The sequence below is a fragment of the Pristis pectinata genome, chromosome 4 (genome assembly GCF_009764475.1).
Source record: "Pristis pectinata isolate sPriPec2 chromosome 4, sPriPec2.1.pri, whole genome shotgun sequence".
NCBI lineage: Eukaryota > Metazoa > Chordata > Chondrichthyes > Rhinopristiformes > Pristidae > Pristis > Pristis pectinata.
The window spans coordinates 30624296-30651822 of record NC_067408.1 but is presented as its reverse complement, the minus strand read 5'-3'; the positions used below and the strand labels follow the sequence as shown (position 1 = coordinate 30651822).

Below are 27527 nucleotides of genomic sequence, written 5' to 3'. Positions count from 1 at the left end.
CTGTAGTGAAGTGACCAGAACTGAGCACAGTACTCCAAGTGGGGTCTGACCAGGGACCTATATAGCTGCAACATTACCTCTCGGCTCCTAAATTCAATTCCACGATTGATGAAGGACAATACACCATATGTCTTCTTAACCACTGAGTCAATCTGTGCTGCTGCTTTGAGCGTCCTATGGACTCAGACCTCAAGATCCCTCTGATCCTCCACACTGCCAAGAGTCTTGGCATTAATACTATATTCTGCCATCATATTTGACCTACCAAAATGAACCACTTCACACTTATCTGGGTCGAACTCCATCTGCCACTTCTCAGCCCAGTTTTGCAGCCTATCTATGTCCCGCAGTAACCTCTGACTGCCCTCCACACTATCCACAACACCTCCAACCTTTGTGTCACCAGCAAACTTGCTAACCCATCCCTCCACTTCCTCATCCAGGTCATTTATAAAAAATCACGAAGAGTAAGGGTCCCAGAACAGATCCCTGAGGCACACCACTGGTCGCTGACCTCCATGCCGAATGTGACCCATCAACAACCACTCTTTGCCTTCTGTGGGCAAGCCAGTTCTGGATCCACAAAGCAATGTCCCCTTGGATCCCATGCCTCCTTACTTTCTCAATAAGCCTTGCATGGGGTACCTTATCAAATGCCTTGCTGAAATCCATATACACTACATCTACTGCTCTTGCTTCATCAATGTGTTTAGTCATATCTTCAAAAAATTCAATCAGGCTCGTAAGGCAGGACTTGCCCTTGACAAAGCTGTGCTGACTATATCTAATCATATTATACCTGTCCAAATGTTCATAAATCCTGCCTCTCAGGATCTTCTCCATTAACTTACCAACCACTGAAGTAAGACTCACTGGTCTATAATTTCCTGGGCTATCTCTACTCCCCTTCTTGAATAAAGGAACAACATCTGCAACCCTCCAATCCTCCACAACCTCTCCTGTCCCCATTGATGATGCAAAGATCATCGCCAGACATTCAGCAATCTCTTCCCTCTCCTCCCACAGTAGCATCTTTATAGAGGTATACAAAATTATGAGGGGTATAGATCGGCTGAATGTATGCAGGCTTTTTCCCCTCTGGTTGAGTGAGACTAGATCTAGAGGTCATAAGTTTAGGGTGAAAGGTGAAATATACAAGGGGAATCTGAGGGGAAATTCTTTACTCAGGTAGTGGTGCGAGTGTGGAACAAGCTACCAGCAGAAGTGGTAGGTATGGGTTGAATTGTAACATCTAAGAGAAGTTTGGATCGGTACACGATGGGAGGGGTTTGGAGGGATGTGGTCCAGGTGCAGGTAGATGGGACTAGGCAGAAGATCAGGTCGGCATGGGCTGGAGGGTCTGTTTCTGTGCTGCAGTACTCTAGACTCTACCAATATTTTGGAGGTCTCTGGAGATGGATATTTTTCCTTGTACATGTTATGAATAATATTTTACTGCATTGAGTGGCACTCTTTTCCAAGATGAAAATATCCTCTCGGTCAGCTTAATTTCCCTTGAAGTTTGATTTGCAGAGATTGTGAAGTACTTGAGTTTACATTGAGTACATTTTACATTTCATTCGAGCATTGACAATGGGCTGACTGCTTTTGTGCTTCACCACATTGTTGATGTAGTCCTTCTATTCCATGAAAAATGGAATCTTGTGTTTTTATGCCCAGACAAGCAGATCATATTTGAGTCTTCCCCCCAGAATCAAGAAAAACTTAGTTTGGGCTTGATGGATATAATAACTGTAATGTATTAAATTTACTTTCAGGTGAAGTTTACTATAAACTAAATTCCATGCATCTGCTATTGTAAAAATAATTTTGTGTACACATTGTCCCACAGTTAACTTGGTCCCTGTGATGGACTTCAAATACCAAAGGTGTCCATTTTATGTTGCTGATTTTTATGTGATTCTCATTCCTCTTAAAACATCCACTTGTTCAGTGAGCTTCTTGAAAGGTATAATCTCCACAAAGTAGTCAAGGAAGTAGGTACAGTCAGAGACAATGAGGGTTTTTGAAAGTTAACAATAGGAGGTGAGGAGCTTTGGAGAAACTAGAGTGATTAAGGAAAAAAAAATTGGAAAGGAGCTATGGCCTGCATGTTTGACTCTAAAAGTTCACCTGTTCATGGCTCCCTTAACACCTATTTGCCATCAAACAAAAATCTTGTTGGACAAGCAATCTGAGGTGGAAGGAAATATGAGTTGGAGCAGAGGCGATTAAGAGAAACCTTTATTCAGATCTATCATTGCAGCGACATGGCAGAAGCACTGTTTTTACCTACCCACCCCCTGAAAAGTTCTACAAATACTAGCCACCTCAATAATATGTGAGCCTAAAAATGTCAGGAAGCTTTATGATTGCAGATGCTCTTATAGCTGAGCCTTATCCTGTTCTCAACAGATGTTGACATTCACGTTTACCAGCTGGAGTTACTGGATAGCAATCAGGAGTGGGAATCCTGGATGATATTTCTTTCTTCCCCTATTGAGGCCAAATGTAGTATTCTAACTGCTATTTCAGCTGAGATCAGCGATCTTCCAGGAAATGGATCTTCAGGTTTGTATGGCTAGCACAGAGCAGTGCTTTTACTCAGGAGGTTGTTGCGAGGAGTAATCATACTCATTTCAGTGCGGTTGTTCTGGAGCAATGCTTAGCCATCCATATTGACATTGGTTTACTTTGTTGCAAATATCTAGAGTTGTATTCTTTTCAAATATTGTAACTAAAATAGCAGCTGTTTCAAGTGCCTTTGAAATCCTTAGAAAGGAGTACAAGTCATAATTGAACAGAAGTATAAGTTGAAGGTTAGATATGGTCGGAGAATGTGGCACCTTTTTAAACGAAGTTGATCTCTCTCTGCACCCTTCCAAGCAAATATTTGGGTGGGCTGAATCTAAATTCTTCATTATTCTGCTCATGGTATAAACCAATGTACTGCAAGCATTGTGACCATTTTATGTAGCTATCCTCTCATTCCTTTGCCTTTGACGTTCTGTTTGACTCCGACTACATTGTCTGGTTGATGGTTTTATTTGCTATCTTTTGAATTTGTTTTGCAGTAATCTAGCAGACTGTACCCCTGTATACCGCTATCACATTTCCCCCAGAATTAAATAAAATGGTTCCATTTTATTGAATTCTATACAAAATAGCAATACTTGATCAATGGTAAGTGATTGTTAAAGTACTGACAGCTATAGCATGCTGCCTTTTTGCTAGTGCAATATTTTACATTTCAAAGGGAAATGATGGTATTAAGGTAGAAGGAGAAATTGTTGTGAATTATAGTTGGTATATAAATGCAGTTTTCAGTTCAACAGTTCAAATGACCTCTCCCTTCTTTGATCAAGCATGTAGAGCAGCAAGATCACAGCAAATTTTTTGAATTGAACTTCCAAATGATATTTGATTAAAATACTGTCATAATTGTATGAATTGCATACCATGTATAGAATATATCATGCAACTTCTGGTTTGCCCAATCTTGATGTTTAATTGTATTTTTCTGTGTAAAATTCATGTTTATCTTTTGTCATTTCTGTATCATTTTTGTTCTCCACTTCCTACCAATGTGCCTTCTAAGAGGCAAATTTGGGTACAGATAAAGGAAATGTTCATTTTGCATCTTTAACTTGGGGTTATAACTTTTTCAGGTTGAATCGTTTATTTTGGACCAGGAAGATCTGGATAATCCAATGCTTAAAACAGCCTCTGAATTACTGTTGTCAAGTGCTGCAGATGGAACAGATCTACGAACAGTGGATCCAGAAACACAGGCTAGATTGGAAGCCTTGCTAGAAGCAGCAGGTATTTTCTTTGGTGTAATTGTAACACTAAACCATGTTTCGTTTAGAATTGATTTCTAGATATGTGCATTTCAGGTCATGCTATGATGCATATATTCCAATCCCTCTGGCACAAATACTTAATGGTTGGAGTTTTAATTTGGACCAACAAATTTGGTATAACTCTTGAAATCTTGCAATTATAAAACTTTAGTTCTGTGAGCCAATTCACCATTCAAGAAGATCATATCCAATATGTGACACATTTCCAAACGTGCATCTTTAACACCTTTTGGTTAACAGAAATATATGGATCTTAGATTTAAACTGAAGAATTGATCTAGCATCATTCACTATTTGTGGAAGAGAGTTGAGAAAGCTTCTCTCATTCTTTTGCTAAACAGCTTTGCTTTTTTTAAAAAAAAAGAGCTTCTAAACCTTGTCTAAACCTGAAAAGCCTGACTTGGGCTTGGGCAATGCCTTGTTCTTTGATACCCAACCTGCAATAACAGTTTCGTTCTTTACCCTGTCAGTTCTCCCTAATAGCGTTAAAATTGGTCAGATTCCCAATTTTTGAATTCCATGGGATCAGAGTTCAGTTTGTGTAATGTCTCTTAGTATCTAGTCTTGGAATCCAGGAATTATGCTGATAAATCCACACTGGACTGTCTTGAAGATGTATATATTTCATAAATTCTGGGACTACAATTACTTTTGAGTGCTCCAGGTGTGGTCTAACTAAAGCTTTAAGTAGTTGCCGCAAAACCTACTTCATTGTTTTCTAGTCCTTTGGAAACAAGGCCACTTTCCATTAATCTTTTTGATCGATTTCTGTATTTCATTGCATTAAGATATCAAAAGACCTGAACATCTCTGGATCTCTGCTGCTTCCAGCTTTTCCATACAAAACACCCTACTCATATTGTCTAAATATATAATTATATTTGCCAACTGTTTTTTTCCATTTACCTAATCTGTAAATATCACCTTGTATTTGTGTTTTGGTCTGTAGTCTGTATGCCACCTGTCTTTTGTCATTGACAAATTTGGATATTCTACAGAGTTTTGGTCCCCTTATTTCGGAAAGGATAGATGAATATTGGAAACTATCCAGAAGAATTGCTAAACAAATTCTTAGGATGAGAGTGTTTTCTTATCAAGAACGGCTCACAAAAGATAGATCTGTATTCTTTGGAATTCAGAATGAGGGGTGACCTTATTGAAACATGGGGACATAGGGTAGATGTTGAGATGTTTCTGTTAGTGGGAGAATTTCAGTTGAAGGGACATGGTTACAAGATAAGGTGATGGTCATTTAAAACTAAGGTACATAGGAATTTCTTCTTGCAGAGGCTAGTGAGTTTATAAAATTCTCACAATTTGGGGCTAGATTGATGGAGATATTTAAGTTTTTGAAAGATGAGGGAATTGAGAGCTGTGTGGAACTGACGCTCAATAGGAGTTGATCAGCTGAAATAAATTTGTTGCTCCAGTCAATCTCTAAACTCTGGTAATTTCCTTTTATGCAAGTGGCCTATAATTCCCTGGTTTTCCCCTTCCATTTTTTTTAAGAGTAAAGATACAGTTTTCCAATCCAGAAAATCTGTTCCTGAAATAAAAGCTGTTTCTTTCAATACTCTGGGGTGGAATTCCCAGGAATCTGACACTTTTAGTGCCTTTTTTTTTTGTTTGATTGGCTACTTTGCTTTTACCAGCTTGGATACAGCCCAATCCCTTCTTTATTGATTTCCTTGATGTCCAGCATTCCATGTTCAGCTGTAAATATAGATAAAATGTAGTTAAGCAACTGTGCCATTTTCGTGTCTTCATTTGTAAATATTTCTTCAAAGGTCTACATTACTCCCAACCACTATGTTTTTAATAAATAAGTTGACTTTTTTGTACAAGTTTTTGGATTTTGTAGGCTGTACTTAATTTTTTGTTATCAAATTTATCTCTTTAGTTGCTTTTATTGGAAAGCAGGATTCTTGCCTCTTAAAGGGGTATGAATGGGTTCCCATTTTTACATTCCCCTATTTGTAACCTATTAGCAGATTTGCCCAACTTACCATGGACATATTTTGCTGCCGCTGCTTTGAAGCATGTCTCAGTCCTAAACTTCATCAGTTTGCCTCTTTCTCCTTTGGGATCTACATTCAACCTGATTATGTTAAAATGACTATAAAATGAGGGTTCCTGCAGTCTTGGCTGTGAACTTAATTTGGCTCATTTAGTCGTTACTCTGAATTTATTGTTTCTGGGGAAGGGTGGTACAGAAAACTATGTCGAACAATTATTTTTTTGCTTTCCACTATGTGCGAGTCTATTCTTAATCTGTTTGAAAGTTTAAAATTTCTTACTAAGGCCACTTTGCCTCTGCTACACATTTGTCTAATCTCAGCATTTGTACATTCTACCACATCTTAGCTGTTCTCAGGAGTTTTATGAGTAGCTCCCATTGCAGTAATTTCCAAATTGATTTCCTTGGGATGGATCCCAACGTCCTATTGCTAAATTCGTTTTGATTTCTAACTTCCAGCCACTGCTTGCTTATCTCCAGTTATTTCCTCTCCTTGTTGAAGTATTTTTAATTTGAATATCTGTTATTCTTCTCAGTCTACTGTTTTCCCATCTGTAAAGCTCGGATCTTGAGTTTCTAGTTTTGATCAGCTTTCAATAATGCCTCATTACTGGCAACTATAATCTTAGTTTAAAGTGACTGAAGTCTGCACAATACAGAAAGCAAAGTACTGCAGATGCTGGTAATCTGAAAAAAATGCTGGAATTGTGAGCAAGATCAGGGAGCATTTATGGAGGGAGAAACAGAACAAACAATGAGTAGTTATCGGCGTGAAACATTTACTGTCTCCACATTGCATACTCGACTCGAGTATTTGCAGCATCTGTGTTATGAAGGAATATTTGTTCTTAACTATGTATCTGTAAGGCATTGTTAGGATTTGTCATTCAAGTGGTGGGTTGGCTGAAATTGCTCCAGGTGATGTGTTGCATAAATTAAACATTTATCAGCAGTATTTGTAAAAATGATGCAAGTAATACTTGAGAGAAATAATCTATCACATAAAATGAGAGGGTGAAACAATGATGTAATCCTATTCTTCAAGAGCTAGAAGTACTTGGCAGGTGAGGCAACATCTGTACAAAGCAAGTTTCAAGTTGATAACCTTTTAAAATTTTGCAGGGAGGTTGGAAGATGAAAAAATTTCATGAGAAATTGGTGGGGCAGGACAGTTGAATGGTAATGAAACAAGCAAAGATACAAAAGAGAGCTTAAATTGAGTTGTAAATGGGAATAATGAAAGCATTATCTGAGATTGTTGAAATTGACATTGAGATGAGAAAGCCATAAAGTAATTTATCTTAAAATGCAATTAGATGAGCTTGTGTAGATGTACAGGTCAGAGAGGGAATGGATAATTGAAGCAATAAGCTACTGGTAGCTTGGGATCATGCTTATGGATTGAGATGTTCCACAAAGTGGTCACTGAAAGTGTGTTTCATGCTTTCATTGAAGAAAAGTAAGAGATTGTTTTATCTGGGAGGAATATTGGGGACAATGAATGATGGGAAGTGAATTAATAAAATAGAATATTGTGGAGGTGAATTTTAAGCTGAAGAAAAGAACAGCCAGTATCTTAATTTGCCCATTTACAAGGGATACTAGAGATGAATGTAAAAATTTTCTTTTGGGGTTTCCAGCATCTGTTATTTTCCTGTTGCTACATCATCATTTGGTGCATGCAAAGTTATATTCTAGCATCACCTTTGTAGCAATAAATTCTGTTGTGCATCAGAGTAAATAAAAATTCATTTGCATCATTCCATCATTATATCCTGTTACATTTTGAGTAGCCATTCTTGAGTGAATATTTCATAATTTTTTTTGTTTCCAAATCTTTCCAATTTTTCCATATAATTTTCCACCCAATTCAGTGGCAAACAGCATTAATTGATTTCTAAATCTCAAAATCTTGCCACTTAACTGCAATTATAGATCTTGAAATTCAGTTGTTTTGCCTTATTTCCATTCTTTGTAAAATTTGCTAAAAATTTCTTGAATCAATTCTTTGGGAGAGAACTTGTTTGCTGTCACTTTTAAATTAGTTTATTTAATTTTTACAACACGTTGGCAGCTGGTTGTGCAGTGTATCCCAGTTTTTGGTGCTGCTGTCCATCAAATATTGGATTTTTGAGTAAGGTTACCATTTTGCAGTTTTCTTAGAGAAAATAAATGGAAATAAGAAATTGAACCACAAACAAAATTCCTTTTTTATTGCATGGAATCCTACAATTTTAAAAGACAGAATCTGATTCATCAGCTTACATAACTCTCATCGACAATATCTTAAACAGTCCCCAAAGCAATTCAGTTGGAATTGATTGAAACTTGTTAATTCTAATGCTTTCCATGAAGTTCATTCTTGTTATAGTAGCCATTTTGAAACTATTCTCTTTGCAGGGAACTATTTAGTATTTTGAAGGATTGTCTGTTTGAGAGATCAGTGTTTTGAAATGTGGCCTAAGAGTAAAGTTTGCAATGAATATATTTTGTATATTGTATAACTGAGATGTTCCATTTGTCTTTTGACATAAAGATCCAAAATATTTTTATTATTTCCAGAATTCTGTTCAAAGAAATTGCCGCACATTGTTTTGTTTCTGAATTGGAATAATTAAAATTCCTCATTTTCTTCATCTGCTGTTGGTGCTTCCTTTCAAAACAAAGGAATGAACTTGAACTTCAAAAGGTGAAAACTTACGCAGTTACTGAGCAGCTCTAACACTTTGAACAGATAGTACCTTGCGATATGTTTAGGTACTATGCTGTCAAACATTGTACATATGAATAATTATGCCCTTAAATGCCCAACTTCTAAAGTGAAGCATGTGTTAGTAATCTAATTCAGTCCATGGCTTTAGATTGGAAATTGCATAAATAATCAAAAGACCAGAATCCAGTTAGATGATGTAGAGGTAATTAATATTGGTTTTGCCCATTTACAAAGGATCCTAAACATGGATGTAAAAAATTTTCTTTGGGGGGTGGGGGGGAAGAAATAACTTCTTTAAATCAGTAAAGGGAAGCATGGAGTAGGTTTAAAATGGAGCATAGGTGAGGTAAATTTGATTCATTAAGTGAGGCAACATACTGTCATTCAGATATTGGATCTGCCATGGCATTGAAAGATATTACAAGCCTTGTTATTGGTGATGCTCTGTTTCTTGTGGGGAAATACTATACCTAGAGGAATATCGGATATTGTCAATCAGTGGCTTTTGTCTTGGACCACCTTGTATTATGTTTGCAAGTGGAGTATCTCTATTTGGTGTTGTGGTTTGGATTTGGCCTTTTTTAAAAATTATCTTTTAATATGGTACTACAATGTCAATTTGTGTCAAATTTTAAAAAACACAAGCATCTGGGGTGGAAGAACAAACTGATAATTGATGATAAAAAGTCACTAAGTGGTATCAAGCGGGAAGCTCTTGGAGATTCTCCTTTATATCCTTTTGAAGCACTTTTTATCAGATGCAAATAATAGCAATTTGACTTTGAGCTATTAAGCACCTTCATAAAATATTATGATTTTACCCAGTAAGGCATTAAAAATAACACTTTAATTTGCACATGTGATCTATAGTTTGGGTCTGTGCCCAGTGTGGGAGGTTGAGTGCCCTGGTCCAGCTATGAACTGGGTATTTTTGCTTTAAGCAAGATTAGACTCTTTTTGGGATTTCCATATGATGGCTCTTGTAAATATTCTAGTTAATGAAGCCAAGTTTTACTGAGCTAAATCCTAATGTAGTATCTAGCATATTTTGCATTGTGGCTGTTTTGATCCTCTCTTTCTCATCATTCCTAAAAATATCATGTAACTCAATAGGCTAAGAGACCTGGCTGCAAAGGCAATGTTTGTGGTTGATATTGGGAAGGCCAGATTTGAAGTCATGAGGTCATGGACTGATGTCTCTGGCATTTATAATTCATATGATGATGCTGTCTGTCTGGATGGTTGAGGTTCCAGATGGAGAAGGTTGTGTCCAAGTAGTCTTGATGAGTTGCTGTAGTCATTCTGTAAATTTTGTTCTGCATCCAGTTGTGAAGAAGAATGAATCTATTGGTTGGAGCAGTAAGTAAACTACTCTCCCTGTAGTGGTATTGAACCTCTTGCATTTTATTTTCACTGCATCTAAAACAGGAAACTAAAAGGTATTCCACCATTGTCCTGACACCATTCTTGAGGATTGAGCTGAATAGTTTTTGTGATAGATTAGCAGTTGAGCCACTTTCCATGAATACCTAGATGCTCCCTCATCCTGTACCCAGAGTTCTGATATGGCTGGTCCAGTTTGGCTTTTATTTGATGGTAATCCCCAACATCTTGATTATGGGGAAGGTGACACTGCTCTTGAAATGGTAGTGCTCTATTAACCAAAAGGGAGGAGGTGAGTACAAAAGGCAATGATAAAATAGTTGCAACATCTTCAGAATTCACAATTGTTGTGGCTACATTTGCATGTTTTAGACTACATTCCCATATTCCAACCTCTTTTCAGGTTTTGTTGCCTCCCAAATTTAGTGGTATTTTTCCCCCCCACCTTTGTTTGAATTCAATCACTTGCATTGGCACCCCTGCAACAGTACTGAAATAACCCTTATCAGAATTATAGGTGATTGAGAATTTAAAACTATTTCTTCTTAGCCTCGCATGGTGTGCACTTGACAACGTTACCCAGACCATGCTTCTCCACCCAGTTGGGTAGGACTACCCTTGCCTTTTTCCATTCTTAACACTCAAATTGTAGATTCCTTGTAGAATCATTCCCACTTCCCACTTATTCAGCATTTATTCTTAATGCCCTAAAAGCTGTCATCTACATGCTGCTTCTCAGCTATGTTCCATGAAAATATTAAGTCACGTTCTGCATTTAACAGTTGGCTCTCAGTTCTACTTCACTGCCCTTCTGAAGCCTTGCATTGGCATTGATTTGTCACAGTTCTTGTCGAGTATTCATTACTGAATGCACAGAAATTCCCTGAGTATTTGTGAAAGCAGAGCCAATGTCACGAGCTTTGTTCTTTGGCCACTGACTCCGTCCCTTGTAGTTTGTGTCCAAGATAGAATTAGATCGCATGCAATCTTGGGTCTCTTATTTGGTCTCAAGTTGAATTTCCAGTCTCTCATTGATAACATTGTTTGACACTGGTCCAACATCAGCTCATCTGCTGTAATTCCAATGGTTTCTATCCCTCCCTACTGTTTACCTCCAGAAGTATGATCTCATAAACTTCAGTGTTTAAATTCTAACTTACGCCATCACTCCAGTGTACACAGACTTAAGTTGGCTTCTGATTCTGTAATGCATCCATTTTAATGTTATAATGCATTTTAAATTTGTTTGTGGCTTCACCTTTCCCCATCTCTGAAACTACCTCCATTCGTAATAGCTTTTGAGATCTGTCACCAGCTCTGATCTTTTGAATTATCTTCATTTTGAATTGCCTCACCATTGGTGGTGGTGGCTTCAGCTGCCTACAGCCCAAGTTCTGAAACTGCTTTCCTAAATACGTTGGGCCCTTTATCTTCCTTTTGTCTTTGTGGCCAGATCACTAGTTAGATGCCCTGATATCATTTTGTGGTTCTGTCAGATTTTATTCAATAACTTAACAAGGTGCTTAAATAGGGAGGAATTTGTAAAATGCATTCAAGGGTTTTCTGAAGCAATGCTTAGCGAATCCTATCAAGGAAGCTGCTGTATTTGACCTTGGGGAATGAGGATTGGTAAGTGACTGCAGTGTCTGTGGAGGCATTCTTTGGGAACAGTGACTGTAGTTTAGTTAGCTTCAAGGTGGTCATGGAAAAAAATATTGGTCCTTGAGTTGGGACCCTAAACTGGGGAAAGGTGGATTTTGATTGAATGACAGGATTTGGAAGAAGTAGGTTGGGAGCAACTGCTGTTGAGAACATCTGATGTGGAAGGTGTTTAAAAGTGAGATAGTAAGAGTTAAGAGTCAGCATGTAAGAGGCAAAGATTAAGTTTACTGAGCCGTGGTGAACAAAAGATATTGAAGGTTTGAAGGAAGTGTATGTTAGGTATAGGAAATTAGTATTGAATGAGTCACTTGAGGTCTATAGGGGATAAAGGAGAAAAACTAAAGAAAAATTGGGAATGCAGAAAGGGGCTGTAGAATGACCTTAGCAAGTAGGATTAAGGAGAATCCTATAACCTTTATGAATGTATTAAAAGTAAGAGGGTAGCTAAAGAAGGAATAGGTACCCTTAGGGACCAGAAGAGTAATTATGTGTGGAACCAAGTGATATAAGTGAGATCCTCAACTATCTCTAATCAGTATTTCTAATCCACAAGGTAAGAGGCAAAGTACCTAAGGTGTGTTGGCAAACTGGATCCAAAATTGGCTGGGTGACAAGAGGCAAAGGGTAGTTGTGGATGAGTGCTCTTCTGATTGGAAATCTGTGACAAATGTTGTACAGCAACGATCAGTACTAGGACCTTTCTTTGCAATATATATAAATGATTTGGATGAGAATATAGGGGGTATGATAAGTAAGTTTGCAGATGACTGAAAATTGGAGTTGTCGATAATGAAGGTTGTGAAAAGATACAATGGGACATAGATGAGAGAGAAATTTGGGCAGAGCTGTGGCAGATGGAGTTTTATCCAGACAGGTATGAGGTAATGTACTGTGGGAGGTTAAATTCTGGTAGGACATACAAAGCAAATGGCAGGGATCTTAGGAACATTGTACAGAGACCTTGGGTGCCACAGGAGGATAGGGTAGTGAAAAAGGCATTTGGTATGCTTGCCTTCAGAGGCTGAACCATTGAGCATAAGAGTTGGGCCATCATGTTGTAGTTGTACAAAACATTTGTTAGATCATGCTTAGAGTATTGGAGTTCTGGTCACCATGCTACAGGAATGATATGTAGCAATAGTGATCGTGCAGAAGAGATTCACCAGAAAGTTGCTTGGAATGGAGGGCTCTAGTTATAAGGACAGATTGGATAGGGTTTATTCTCATCGGAGTGTAGGAGGCTAAGGGATGACCTTAGACGTTTACAAAATTATGAGGGGGCATAGATAGTATAGATAGTCGGTCTTTTCCCAGAGTAAGGGGGTCTAAAGGGCACAGGTTTAAGATGAGGGGAGAAATTTAAAGCAGATATGAGGGGTAAGTTTTTCCACACAGAAGGTAGTGAATATCTGGAACGAGCTGCTAGAGGAGGTAGTGGAGGCAGATACAATGTTTAAAAGGTGTTTGGGCAGGTACTTGGATAGGAAAGATATGGGTCTAATGTAGGCAAATATGATTAATGTACATGGGCATCATGGTTGACATGAATGAGGTGGGCTGAAAGGGCCTGTTTCTGTGCTGTATATTTCTGATTCTACAGTTCTAACTTGGCTTACCATGTTTTGTTATATAAATGCCAGTTATTGCATTCTGTTGTATGTGGTTCACTCCCTGTCTGAAGACTGTAGGTGTCTGGCAAATTTCCACTTGCCTTTTGTTTTGATGCAACTGCAGCAATGTTCAAGAAGTTCACTATTTTAAGACTCAACCATATACTTGTTTAAACATTCATACTCTCTTGTGCTGCTTGTGCAGGGATCTAAAGTTTGCACTGCAACTGTTTACTAATGCTGATTTGATAATTCCAATGAAATCTGCAGTCTTTGCTATCTAAAAGAACAATAGCAAGTGTATTGGAACTCTTCCCTCAACAACAACAACACCGCAACCTTGCATCACTTTCTGTCACCGAGTCAGAAATTAGAAACTTACTAGCTGTTGATCTGAGGGAGTATGTTCATCAGTCTGCAGTGGTTTAAGGAGGAGGCTCACCATTGTCACTTCAAGGGAACTCTGGGATGGTTGAGAAATACAACCAGCACATAACTCTGAGAATGAATTTAGAAACCAACTAAAGTAGAAGAGAAATGATTAAACTTCTCTTGTACCAGAACTTGTTAGCCTGAGTCTGGCTGTCATCCCTTTTACTGTTACGTGCCAACCTGGCATGTGCTAATTATTTGTGATTGGTATTGGCTAGTTTGTAGAATTTTTTTAAATTAAAAAATTGCATTGTTGTATATAGAACCACTGTCCACTAATGTAATTCTTCAAGAATTTTGCATTTTTTAATATTCACTACATGCAAGAAAAATTGCAAGAATAGTACATTGCGTAAGTAAATAAAACATTATCATTTGAAACGTCTTCTAAATGTAAACTTGAAAGATCTGAGCTATAAAAGCAAAGGAATGTTGGGAATGGCAGGTCAGGCTGAAAGGTAAAGTCTGTGGAGAAAGAGAAACGGAATGAACCTTTTGGGCCTGTGACCAGATTGAGTTCTGATGACAGATTATTAAACCGAACAATTGCCTTAATTTATTCTTACAGATGCTATTTTATCTGCTAGGTATTTCCTGCTTTTTTTTTCTTACAGATTCTAGCATCTGTAGTAAAAAGCAGGTTAATCACCAGTTGTCTGAAGTCAAATTTTCTTAAGTTTTTAAATCTATTTCTGAAGATTTCATTGCTTGTTTTTTTACCAGCTTAGATTTAATACAAGCACTTGAACCATTCCACCAAAAGTTGTACCTGCTTCTGGAAAAAGTGTGGTTTTAAAAGTGTATTTTTAAAAAAAAAATCCACACACACACAGACACACTTAAATGTTAGGTCAAATTATTTAATTTTCCAACGAGAAGGTTGTGTTTTGGGTTTGGACAATGCAGCTGAATAGATGAAAGAGCTAAGCTGTAATCTTCCCCACAGAAACAATTGAGACCTGATGCTCAGCTCTTTTATCATTCCCACTTCCTGGTGTTGTGAGTTGGTACCTCACCAATGGCTTTCCTTGCCAATTCTCTTCAGATTGCTTATGCAGGGGCCTTGGAAGAAGCAACAAGGAAAACAAGGCTCCTGTGTGTGAAATGCCACAACCCAAGAAAGATGAATAATGAAACATGAATTTTCGTGGTGTTGGCCTGATAGGGTGCGTTTGTTGCCTCACCCAAGGTGGAATACCAACAGCCATTTCCACTCCTGTGGCTGAAGGCCTGGTGCCCAGCTAACCAACAATTCCAGATATACGGCAAATGCATTGGATGATAGAAAAAGTTTCAATAGTTTTCTGTTCCAGACCACGTGGACCTATAAACTTCCTGTTCATCTTATCAAACTTCTCTGTCTGCAACCATAAATTCTATCTCTGGAGAATGATATATATCTTGTGTTCAAGCCTTTGACCTTTTCCTTGTCACCACCTAAGGAAAACAGAAAACAATATATCTTGTGGGATAGTGCCAATATTTGTCTATTACTTTGGGCAGTAATGGTTTATAAGCTTGGCTTCAAATCAGCAGTTTAAAAACTAGCATGTACTTCAGTGAGAACTATCTAGCACCAGTCAGCTTACCTGCCTTAAATAGTTAATTGAGACTTTGCAGTATTGCTTTCTGCATCTTTTGAAAGAAAATTGGCAAAGAATTTTAACACTCAAAAATGTGCAGTTTTCCCCCCAGGGTCTTTAAAAGGACATAATGATATGTAGAATTTTCAAAGGCATACTAAAAGATTTCACTAAGGTATAGTAGTGGTCATTTGAAATATTTTGTAACTACTTCAACTATAATGAAATATCCAGCAGCACAATTAGATTTTGTACTTTTCAGCTAGGATTGTACCTGACATCCCACTATCAGCAACAACAATTTAAAAAGATGAATTTTGCTTCCTAAGATGCCCTTTTATACAATATTTGTCACTTGATAATGCACAGTTTTCCCTGTTATTGATGTACTTTAGCTAAAACATTACCAATGGCACTATGGCATTGGTGTTTGAACCAGTTGTATTGTGTTACTGTGCTGTTCCAGACAAGGCAGTATTGTCCTACAGTTGTTCCTTGTGGGTCTGAGAAATAGAATTACAATCAAGGTCATTGTTTGAACAAGATGAGCGCAGGTTAACAAAATGTAGATTAAAAGAATATTGCACTGCATTTCAGTTACAAGTTGAACTCTGGTTATTTGGCAACAGTAGTTTATGTTGGGGTCTTTGTGAACATTTGAGATAGTTGTTTGCAGAGAAAGGTGGTAGTTATTCCTGTCTTCTGAAATAATGCCAACATCCAGGGAGGAACTGGCCAATTTGCCTTCCTGGTAGAGTTAACATTTTAAAAAAAACCTTGGTGTGTGCAAGGAAAGCTAATACATTCAGAAGTTGCAATCTTTTGCTTTCAGGTTGGAAACTTCCTTTAATGTTAAAACTAAAATTATTTTCCAACTTGCAGAGCAAATGAGATTGTTTTTAGTGTTGTTTTGGTGTTTTGCATCAGTCCATTGAAGAAAGGATATCTGATCGTGATTTGGACTTGCATGTTGAAATAAAAATGGTACCGGTCCAGACAACTTCCTTAAAGTTCTCTCAATTAGTATTGCAATACAAACTAGGCTTCAGATTCAAGGATATTGACTTTAGCCTTGGATTTCTGAAATAAAGTAAATCAAGCTTAGCAATTTTTGATTTTGATGCAGATTGGCACAGGTTATTAAGAGATCGCCAGTTGATTGGAATTTGAATTTTAACCTGGAAGAAAATTGATTGTTTTTGTGTATGTGATTATTAGTGGTAGCAATTCCTGGATGAGGCTCTCAATGAATGAAGAGTTTAAAAGACCTTTAGATAGGTTCATGGCTAGGAAAGATTTGGAAGGATATGGGCCAAGTGCAAGCAAATAGGACTAGCTTGGGAAGGCACATTGGCTGATGTGGATGAATTGGGCTGAAGGGCCTGTTTCCATGTTGTATGACCCTATACCCAAATACAGGTTGATTTTGAAGTTGGTTTTCACTCTTTTTGTCTTTTATCAATCACAGGTTATAGTATGGAAGGAGACCATTTGGTCCATTTTGTGTGTACTGGTTGCATATAAGAACAGTTCAGCTAGTTCCACCCCCCCACGCTCTTGCCTAGGTCCCATTGATTCTTTTTAATCAGATACTTATTCATCTCCCTTTTAAATATTAATTGAATGCAACAATTAAATCTGCCTTCACCCTTGCGGTGCACTCCAGAATGTAACTACTTGCTGTTTAAAAGACTCTTCCTTGTCTCACTTTTGCTTCATTTACTGATAACCTTCATTCAATTTCATTGGTTCTCATCCCCTCTGCTAATGACAACAATTTCATTCTATCGACTGTGCCCTTTCTGATTAAGTAGTTGTTAGATCACCTTGTAACCTTTCCTGTTTTAAGAAGAACAACCCAGCTATTCCTGTCTATTCACATAAAGCCCATCATCCCAGTAATTGTTCAATCTCTTCTGCACCTTCTTTAAAGCTTTGACCTTGTTTTGAAGTGTGGCACCCAGAACTGGGTGCAATATTCCATTTGTATCAGGCCAGCCTTTTATAAAGGTTTGTGGTTTCCTTTCTCTTGTGCTCTGATTCAGTATAAAGTGCAGAATTCCAAATCCATTTTTAACCACTTTCTCAACCTTGTCACTTTAAATGAACTATTCATGTATACCCCAGGCCTATGTTCTTGTACTCTTTTATAATTAGAATATAGAACTGTACAGCACAGTATGGGCCCTTCAGCCCATGATATTGTGCCGACCTATATAAATCTTATCCCCATTCAATCTATCCCCCTCTCTTCTTCACCTCCCATAACCCTCTCTTTATCGTTCGTCTATGTGCCTATCTAATAGTTTCTTAAATGACCTTATTGTATTGGCCCCTACCACCACTTCGGCAGTGCATTCCAGGCACCCACCACTTTTTTAAAAAAAAAACCTACCTCTGACATGAACTTTCCTCCACACACCTTAAATGGTGACCTCTAGTATTGGCCATTGCCACCTTGGGGAAAAGATGCTGGCTATCCACTCTATGCCTCTCATAATATTATATACCTTTCATAATCTTATATACCTTTTATCAAGTCTCCTCTCATCCTCCATTTCTCCTAAGAGAAAAGCCCTAACTCACTCAACCTCTCCTCAAGACATGCTCTCCAACCCAGGTAGCATCCTTGTAAATCTTCTCTGCATCCTCTCCAAAGCTTCCACTTCCGTACTATAATGTGGTGACCAGAACTGAACACAATATTCTAAGTGTGGTCTAATCAGACACTTATAAAGCTGCAACATTACCTCTTGGCTCTTGAACTCAATCCCCTGGCTAATGAAGGCCAGCACACCCTATGACTACTTAACTGCCCTATCCACTTGTGTGGCAACTTTGAGGGATCTTTGTACTTGGTCCCCAAGATCCTTCTGTTCCTCCACACTGCTAAGAACCCTGCCATTAACCATGTACTCTGCCTTCAAGTTTGTTCTTCTAAAGAGTATCACTTCACACTTCTCTGGACTGAACTCCATCTGCCACTTCTCCGCTCAGCTCTGCGTCCTGTCTAAATCCTTTTGCAACCTACGACAACCTTCACTATCTACTACACCACCAACCTTTGTCATCTGCAAACTTAACAACCCATCCTTCCATCCCAGAACAGATACCTGCAGAATACCACTAGTCACTGACCTCTAGGTCAAATACTCCCCTTCTATAACCACCCTCTGCCTTCTGTGGGCAAGCCAATTTGGAATCCACACAGCCAATTTTTCCATGGATCCCATACCTCATGACCTTCTGAATGAGCCTACCATGGGGAACTTTGTCAAATGCCTTGCTAAAAATCCATATATACCACATCCACCACACTAGCTTCATCAATTTGTCTTGTCATTTCCTCAAAAAACTCTATTAAGCTTGTGAGGCACGACCTGCCCTTCACAAAGCCATGTTGACTACCCCTACTCAGATTATGCTTCTCCAAATGCTTATAAATCCTGTCCCTAAGAATCATCTCCAATAGTTTGCCCACCACTGGTGTAAGACTTAGTGGTCTATAATTCCTAGGATTATCCCTTTTACCTTTCTTGAACAATGGAACAATGTTTGCCATCCTCCGGTACCACACCTGTGGCCATGGAGGACTCAAAGATCATCGTTAATGCTCTAGCAATCTCTTCCCTCATTTTCCATAGTAACCTGGGGTACATCCTGTCCGACCCCAGGGACTTACCTATCCTTATGCCTTTTAGTAGCTCCAACACTGCTTTCTTAACCTCTACATGCTCCAACACATTTGCCTGTTCTATGCTAATTTCATGTTCATCTAAGTTCCTCTCCCTGGTTAACATTGAAGTAAAATATTCATTCAGGACCTCCCCTACCTCCTTCGCCTCCAGACACATTTTTCCCCCCTTATCCCTGAGCGGTCCTACCCTCACTCTAGTCATCCTCTTGTTCCTCATGTGTAGAACACTTTAGGGATTTCCTTAACCCTACATGCCAAGACCTTGTCATGTCTCCTTCTAGCTCTCCTAAGTCCCTTCTTAAGCTCCTTCCTGGCTACCTTTTATAACTCAAGAGTCCGATCACATTTTTGCTTCCTAAACCTTAAATATGCTTCCTTCTTCCTCTTGGTTCCTTCACCCTACCATCCTTTCCTTGTCACAGTGGGACAAACCTCGCTAGAACCCCATGTAAGTGGTCCTGAGACAACCTCTACATTTCTGTGGTACATTTACCAGAGAACATCTGCTCCAATGTCCATGGCTATGCTAAAGGTGAGGAAGTCATGGTCACTATCCCTGAAATGCTTGTCACTTCCTTTAGGTTTTTTTTGCCCTTATTTTTCATATCAAAATGTAACACCATATTTCTCAGCATTAAATTTAATTTGCCAACTCTAACTATTCTACAAGTCTCTATCTCCTGGATGTCTATCATTATCTGCCTCATAGCTTACTATGTCTCCAAGTTGTGTGTTATCTACAGATTTGGATATTGGATAATGATTTGCAATTGGAACTACACCCAAATGCAAATCATTAAATTGTATTAAGAAAGCAGTGGTCCTTGTACCAAAGTCTGGGGAACTCCATTGTATACTGGTGCCCAGTCTCAAAAGCAACCATTCACTGGTGCTGGTTCTTTTTTTATCTGGGCACAATCTATTGTCAACCCATTGAAATTCAAGAATGATTTGGTTGCAGCCATTTAACTTGACAGCGTGATGGATGTAGTGGATAGATCCAGAGTGATCCAAATGGATTTTGTTAATTCTGTGTACTTGTTTAGGGCTTTCAGTGGAGACTAGACATCTGCAATGCCATGTAAAATTCTGAAGGTGTATGAATATTGTTGCAAAGCCATGGAGAAAGTGAATAAAGCTTTGTGTTCACTACAAGAGTTAGTAGTTGTCTCTTGAAAGGCTCTGTGAGCTGATGTGGATTCCCAGTTTGATCTGTTTGCATTGCATTGAAGGGGCAATGAAGGCCCTGGAATAAATTACCTCAGCTCTTGGATTTTAGTGTGGACTCTATTAAAGGACTTTCTTCAATGGTGACTTTGCCTCAAAAGAATCTTTGTTTTTATAACCCAAATTAAGGAATATGCTATTGTGTAATTCTGAAAACAATCTATTAACCTCATATCGTCCATCTTACTTAAATCACTTATCTTGCATATACATTTAACTGTCTTGAAATATGAGAGTAAAATGTAATTATTTCCAGCATTAATTTGGCTACATAAGTTCAATGTTGAAATTACTAATACCTTGGCAGTTTTCCACAGAAAGCCACTGTATCATCACTGTGTCATTGATAATGGCTAAAATTATTTTTTCCCACATGCAATATAATTCATGAATATTTCAGGTCTTTGCCTCTAAATATCTCTCAAATCACCACCATTCCACTGAATAAATTCAAATTCACTGTTGTATATTCCTTATCCCTGTAGCTGCTTTGCAAAATACTTTGTTCTGGATAGCAGTAAGGCATGAATATACACTTAAAACCTTCCTAATTTTAAGATGTCGCAGAGCACTTAATTGACTCTGAATCGACTCAATTACTTTAGCAGTGCACAGCAAGGTCCAACAGTTAGTAAAAAGATTAAATAACAGGGCTGTCTTTTGTGATTGACTGAGGAATGAATGTTGGCAGATACTAAAATTTGAAAAGTGCCATGGGGGTGTTTTTGGTTAGTTTTGAGATAGCAAATGTACCATCATCATTTAAGGTGATAGCTGACTTTTAAAAAGAAAATTTGTATTTTGAAGGATGTATTGGGAAAACTATTGAGGCTTTCAATGAAGTTTTGATGGGATAAACTGGTTGTTTTCACCAGTTGATGAATTCATAATCAGCAGGCATACATTCAAGGTCATTAGACGTAAGGAGGAAGAAGTTAGAACAGTTTTCAACTTTTTTCTTTATTGCAGCAGAATGATATTACAAATAGATATGGATAATTAAAACCAGTATTTCTATTGTGCCTTTCCTGATCTTTGGATTCCTGAAAATAAGTCATCCATTTGTGGGAAAAATCAGACTGAGAAATGGGAATAAAATAGATCTTGTTTTCTTAAAAAAAATAACAGAGTTGTAGTTGGCCCAATGGCAACCACCTGTGCTTTGTTGTTCAATGATATAATGAATGAAGGTATACTATGATCTTAATGTTGAATTCATGTAATAGTTGATGAACACTACTTTATCTGTAAATTCACCATCATTATGCTGCCTTGTAAGCATTTCAGATTTTCATGATTGTTTCAAATAAGGAGGCAGCCATTGGCACGGACATTGCTGCTTCTAATTGCCAGGCATTTCCTTGACTTCCTGATCTCATACAATTTATCTTGATTGTTCAGTTCACACCCATTGGTTTAATTTCCAAGTTAACTGCAGCATCTGTGTGGCACAGAGAGATGGATAGGTTAGGTATAGTTTGTAACTCTTATGTTTTAAAAGTCTATAGAAATTATTTGAGGAGGTAAGAGAATTTGCAGCTCAAATTTAACTGAGCTGTAATTAATTGTTCAAATGACTTGAGCTTTAAGAGCCATTGAATTAATTGAAAGTTAGCTGCTGGGTTGGAAATATTGCTAAGTATTAAAAAAAAAGTTATCATAGAAAAGTGAAAGGAAAGGGAGAAAAGAACATGAGGCAATGACTTCTGGATTTTGTTTTACAAGCAAAAATAGACTCTTACACTTGTTTAAAATAAATACAGCAGATATTTAGTTTCTTTGGTAATAATGCTGCAAAGGAGATTGCATTATGTATGTCCCTTTTTAATGTATTTAAATGCCAAGAGGCATGAGGGAAAGGGACATTGAAACAGACAAGAAAATAATAGTAAGCATGATCAAAAGCTGAGTTGCAGGTCTAGATCTTACTGAGCTTGTCAAAACTCTTCTGGCTGATTCTTGAGTATTGGGAGCTTTTGGGAGAGAATGTAACCCTGTAGTCTTTGTGGTTCAGCCAAATTGGGATAAAGGTGTTTGGGACTTGCAAAAGTTGACTTCATACTGACTTGAAAATGTTTCCCTGCTGAATGATGTCTTGATGTTCATTCTCTTATTTACTGTTCAAGTAACTTGCTTTTGGCATTGCTACCACCAAGCTGAGATGAACATAAACCCTTTACACATCTTTGATACTTTGAATTACATTTTTTTTGTTTGAGTGTTGACTGAGGAATACTTTGCTTGAAGTGAAAAGAAATACAGCTAGGCAATAGTTCTCCCAATCAACTTTTGCATTTTGATTTTCATTTCTCAAGATTTTCTCCTCCAGAAAGAATTTAGATATGATTAGAATATGACTTTGTGTACCAACGTAAAAGATGTACATCTCATGGGCCCATGTGGCTTATCCTGGTATTGGGAGCCATTAGTTTGTGATCTTTTTGAAGGTGGTGATAGTCATCTCAAAAAACGAGGACCTAACTGAAAGGAAATTAACAATCTATAATAGGAAAGTAGAGAGAGTTTCAAAATTAATGAATCTTACTAAATTCAAGAATAAGCAATTAACATCAGGCAAATATTTAAAATATTGCACATATTTATATGACTATGACTGCGGTTTGTATGACTACAGAAGGTTATCATTTATGTGGTTGCACATTTCAGCCAAATTTCTGGTCTTCTATGTCAATAAATACAAAAAGTTGAAAAACTAATTTTTTTTACGAATTGTATTAGTAAATGCAAGACTTAAGAGAATATCTCGTGTTTCACGTTCTCATTCCTTGTTTGAGTTGGGTGGTCTTTCTCTGACTGACATGTATACCAGATTTAATAGTTCTTTTGAATATTTAAAGAAATTCAAGTAGGAAAGTTTGTGCATCATTGGAATAAATCCCATACCATTGAGAGAGGAAAAAAATGAGGAATTGGTTTTCATTGTCTGTGATCCACTGGATTCCATAAATCTGAATTTAAGAAAAATAGAATGCTTAGTATATATTCTGGATGATTTTGTAGAGAAGTTTACTGATTGGACTGTGAGGCGAAGAAGGGTATACTTGGTACTTATAATGCCAATTTACATTTCTTATGCTATGAGCTGCATGTCTTCCAGAAAACCGATGCCTCTTTGTATAATATTGAAAAAGATGGGACTTGAGGTTTTACTACTTTGGATTAAAAAAAGCCTAGTTTTTAACTTCATTCGAAGTTCCTCATATCCACAGCTCTGCCTGAGAAATATCATTGTATATAGTCACGACTTATAATTAAGTTTTATTTTGTAAACTGATATGATTAATGTACTTAAGTTTGTCACAAGTTGATTTAAGTTTAGAAATAAAGGACTTCCCTTTTTATTATTGCTAATTTAGTCTAAAGCACTGCAACCTTCTCTTTTCAAATCAGTCAGATCTTTTGAATTTTTAAAATCTTTGAACTGAATGGTCAAAAGATGGCAAAATGTAGGCCTTGAGGAAAAAATACCTCCTATGATTTGGTAGAAATATGAACTGTGATCTTGGAGAAATGTAATTGCCAGATGGATGTTTTAATTCTGGCATTATATAGTTCATTTGTAATATTTATTCGACCATGATATCAGAATAATGTATTATTGTAGGCCTGTAAGGGTCAAATCTTCAAAGTTGGTAGATATCACATAGCTGCACTGCCTGCAAACCACATCTCAAAAGTGGGGGGAGGGTGGGGGAGGGGAGGGTGAACGTTGGTCTTTAGATGAATATCCCATTAGTACAAGTGTAATATTTGTTTCTGCAGGGCGAGAACCAGATTCTTGCCTTGTTTTTCCTTTTGCACAACACAATTTCTGAAGGAAGGAATTCAGCTTACTTATATGAAGTCATTCTACTTATTTTTTTTTCTTTTTCCTCTCCTCCTGAAGATTCAGAATGGGAAGAGATATATGGTATGTGTACATTTATGGTCTGTTTGCCCATTGCCTTGATTTTTGTGTTTGCTGTTTGTGTGAAGATGGTGATTTTAGTTTTTTTGCCCCAGTGCATTTGATTTTTTTATTGCATGTTTTATGGCATTCAAAACAGTATGCGAAATACAGTATAATTCTAAATTCAAGCAATGAGTAACTGGTAGCATGTGCTTTTATAGCCAAGCTGTGTTCAAGTTTGAGGCAACATCTTTTTTGTCATCTTTATAATATGGAAATTCCTTTTTCATATTTTTCATTGTTTTCAACTCTAATTGTATGTATCTGGTTAGTGACAGAATCTTTTGACTTTATGGATAAATAATTTGCAATAATATTGGAGGAGGTTTCATGACACTGCATAATACACACTGTTTTGGTGTACCATAATGTTTAGAAGCATTTAACTTGATATAAAAATGCATGTTACTTTATTTTAGTTGAACAGCAAGCAAGATGATCTGTCTGTTTGATGCAATTATCTTAAGACCATGCTTTTAGTGGAAAATAAACACCTGATATTGGAGCCTAAGGTTTTATTATGTCGCATGTTTTGCCTCTGATTTTAAATGAGATTAAATTTTCAACACTTTTTGTGTTGCAGATATTTCGGTCTAAGCTCTAACTTGTTAGGTGGCACTGTAATACAAAACATTTTAGGATGTAATTGTCCTTTGAGGTGTAACTGTTCAACTTTTTTGAGGCATGGTAGGTTGGGGACAAAATGTTTCTTAAATGTGCCTTTATGCTAAAATTATTTAAATTGTTTACATGATAGCTGAAGCATGTCTTTGTAAAACAAAAAAATGAGTGCAAATGGTTATGACTTTATCTAATTTCATTATTTATGAATGGTTTTCTCCCCATCTGCTCCTTTCACGTTGGTTTGCTTTTTTGTTTTGAATTAAATGTTTGGCATTAAGTTTTCCTTACTGTAGATTATATTGTTCTCAACATTTGTGTGATATGAATAAAACAAGTTGGTGCCTTTTGGAATTGGATATTGATATTAAGAAAATTAATAATTTTTTTCTTATCACTGAACAAATGCAGTTTAATATTTCTGATTTGATTGATTTAGTTTCTTTTTGTGTAGTAAGTATAGACACTTCGAACACTGAAACCCATTACTATTTAAATGTGGATAATCCAGGGAGATCTCTACTGTCCATGAGTGCTGATGACTTGCCATAAAATGAGAAATTGCTGGAAATACTCAGCATCATAGGGGAGAGAAACAAAGAGGAAGAACGGTCATTGACTTGAAACATCAACTCTGCTTCTCTTTCCAAAGATTCTGCCTTGCCTTCTGAGTATTTACAGTATTTTCTGTTTTTATTTTAATTCTCAGTACCTGCTTTTTTTTTTGCTTTTCAATTTCTGGTGCATTGACATCTGTCTTAAAACTTGGGAATAATTTCATTTCAGCTGAGATGGAATGAAGCTGGTTAGCTCTGATGTAGAAGGTTGTAACTATGTAACTGGAATATGATTTCAGTAGTCACAATGCCACCCTAGGGAACAGCATTCCAAGATTTGGTTAGTAATTTGACCATAGACAAATCATTTTAGTTTTGTGCAGGACTTTAGAACTTTGAGGGATGTTTAACATTGGAACAATTCGTATTGCCTTTGGCCTGTTGTATGGTTTTGGTAAAACAGTGTAATTTTAAGTATTTATTTCATGAGAGCTTCCCCGGTGATCAATTTAGAAATGTAGAATTTACTTCCTTGACAAAAGAACATTTTAATGATCCACTTAATTTTCTGACTCTGCACATTTTTGTAGTAAGTATATACCCAATTGTCCCAAAATTGCAGTTTTAATTGGTCTTCATTTTGTCTTGTAACCAGAATGTAATGAAGAGTAGATTCAGGTAAAACAATCTACTTGTATAAGGGAGTGCAGGAAGTAGGGATTTTCTTTTGCCCCATTACCCTGTTGTATTGGAATCTAATGATAAGTTGAATAGAGTAGAGTTAATTAATTGGCCATAACTAATCAGTTGCTTGCTATGGATAAGAATTGCAAATTTTTTTTCAGTCTGTGTGCCAAAACTTGTAAGTTCTTCATTTTGAGTGAAAAATGAAATTCCAGTTTGCTGTGGTTATAAGATGACCTACTTAAGATGTAGCTGAGATTTTGCAAACTACTATTTTTGATCCCAAACAGCTTTATGGTGATTTAATTTGATTTAGCTTGCAAACTCCAGCATTCTTCACTTGATTGCTGCTACTCCTTTCATATGGTTCTTTTGTGGCGAATACCAAAATTTGGCAAGTTGTCTCTGTCCTTCCTTGGTGGTCCACAGTTCTGTGTTTTCTAAGGTGGCTGAAACATTTTGTGTGTGATCCTCGGACTCTGACTTAGTGGGGAAGGTGTTACTTGATGAATTGGGTGGATTGGTTATTTGGAATTTTGTGGACTCCTGCCATATTTGTAGTTGGCTGCCTCTGCCCCTGCCCCTGCCCCTGTCCTAGAGAATCAAGAACACAAAAAGTGGCAAGAATAAGCCACCAGGCCTCTCAAGCCTGCCCTGTTCAATATGATTGTGATTGACCTATGTTGGCTACAGCTTTTTTTCTCAGCCAGTTTCCTATAGCCCTTACCTTGATCTTTCAAATATGTATCTATCCTAATGATCTGGCTTCCACCAGTCTTGGGTGCAGAAAATTCCAGAGATTCACTGCCCTCGGAGAGGAAATTTCTATGCACCTCAGTTTTAAATGACTGGCTCATTATTTTGTACCCATGTCTCTGTGCTTGTGACTCTCCTGCTAGAGAAAACAGCTCAACATCTACCCTGTCAAGCACCCTTAGGATCTTGCATGTTTAAGCAAGCTCACCCTTCATTCTTCTAAGCTCCAAGGAATGCAGACGCAAACTGTGTAGCCTCACTTGATAGAACAACCATCTCATCCCAGGAATTAGCCTGGTGAATCTCTTTCTGACTATATCCAATACAACTATATTCTTGTTTTGGGTAAGGGGACCAAAACTGTGCACAGTATTCCGAGTGTGACCTTGCCAACATCCCGTACAACTTACAAAACCTCCCTATTCTTAAACTCCAACCACATCGCAATAAAGGCTAGCATGCCATTTGCTGCCGTTAACCACTTGTTGGACCTGCTAATGTCTTGTGATTCATGCACTGGAACACCTAAATCTTTCTAAACTACTCTAATTTGCAGTCTCTCTTCATTTTGATGATAATTCACCCTATGTTTTCTCTCACCGAAGTGCGTGACTTTGCACTTTCCCACATTAAACTCAGATGGCCAGGTCTTCTCCCAATCACGCTCTGTCCTGTTGCAGAATCACAATGTCCTCAGTACAATATGCCCTTCCACCTATTTTCGTATCATTGGCAATCTTGGAAGCCGTGCA

At 37.5% G+C, this 27527-nt stretch overlaps 1 protein-coding gene across 7 annotated transcripts in view; it reads left to right on the top strand.

Moving 5' to 3' along the window:
- Positions 1 to 27527, top strand: part of ankhd1 (ankyrin repeat and KH domain containing 1) — a 148770-nt gene that overhangs the window by 25816 nt on the left and 95427 nt on the right. For 6 of the 7 annotated variants that reach the window (XM_052013594.1, XM_052013597.1, XM_052013596.1 and 3 more), the window contains exon 2: positions 3669 to 3822. In XM_052013594.1, the coding sequence (XP_051869554.1) occupies positions 3669 to 3822 (154 nt within the window). Of the gene's footprint in view, positions 1 to 2501; positions 2572 to 3668; positions 3823 to 27527 lie in introns of those variants that run through there. The other variant, XM_052013598.1, reaches the window with a different exon arrangement.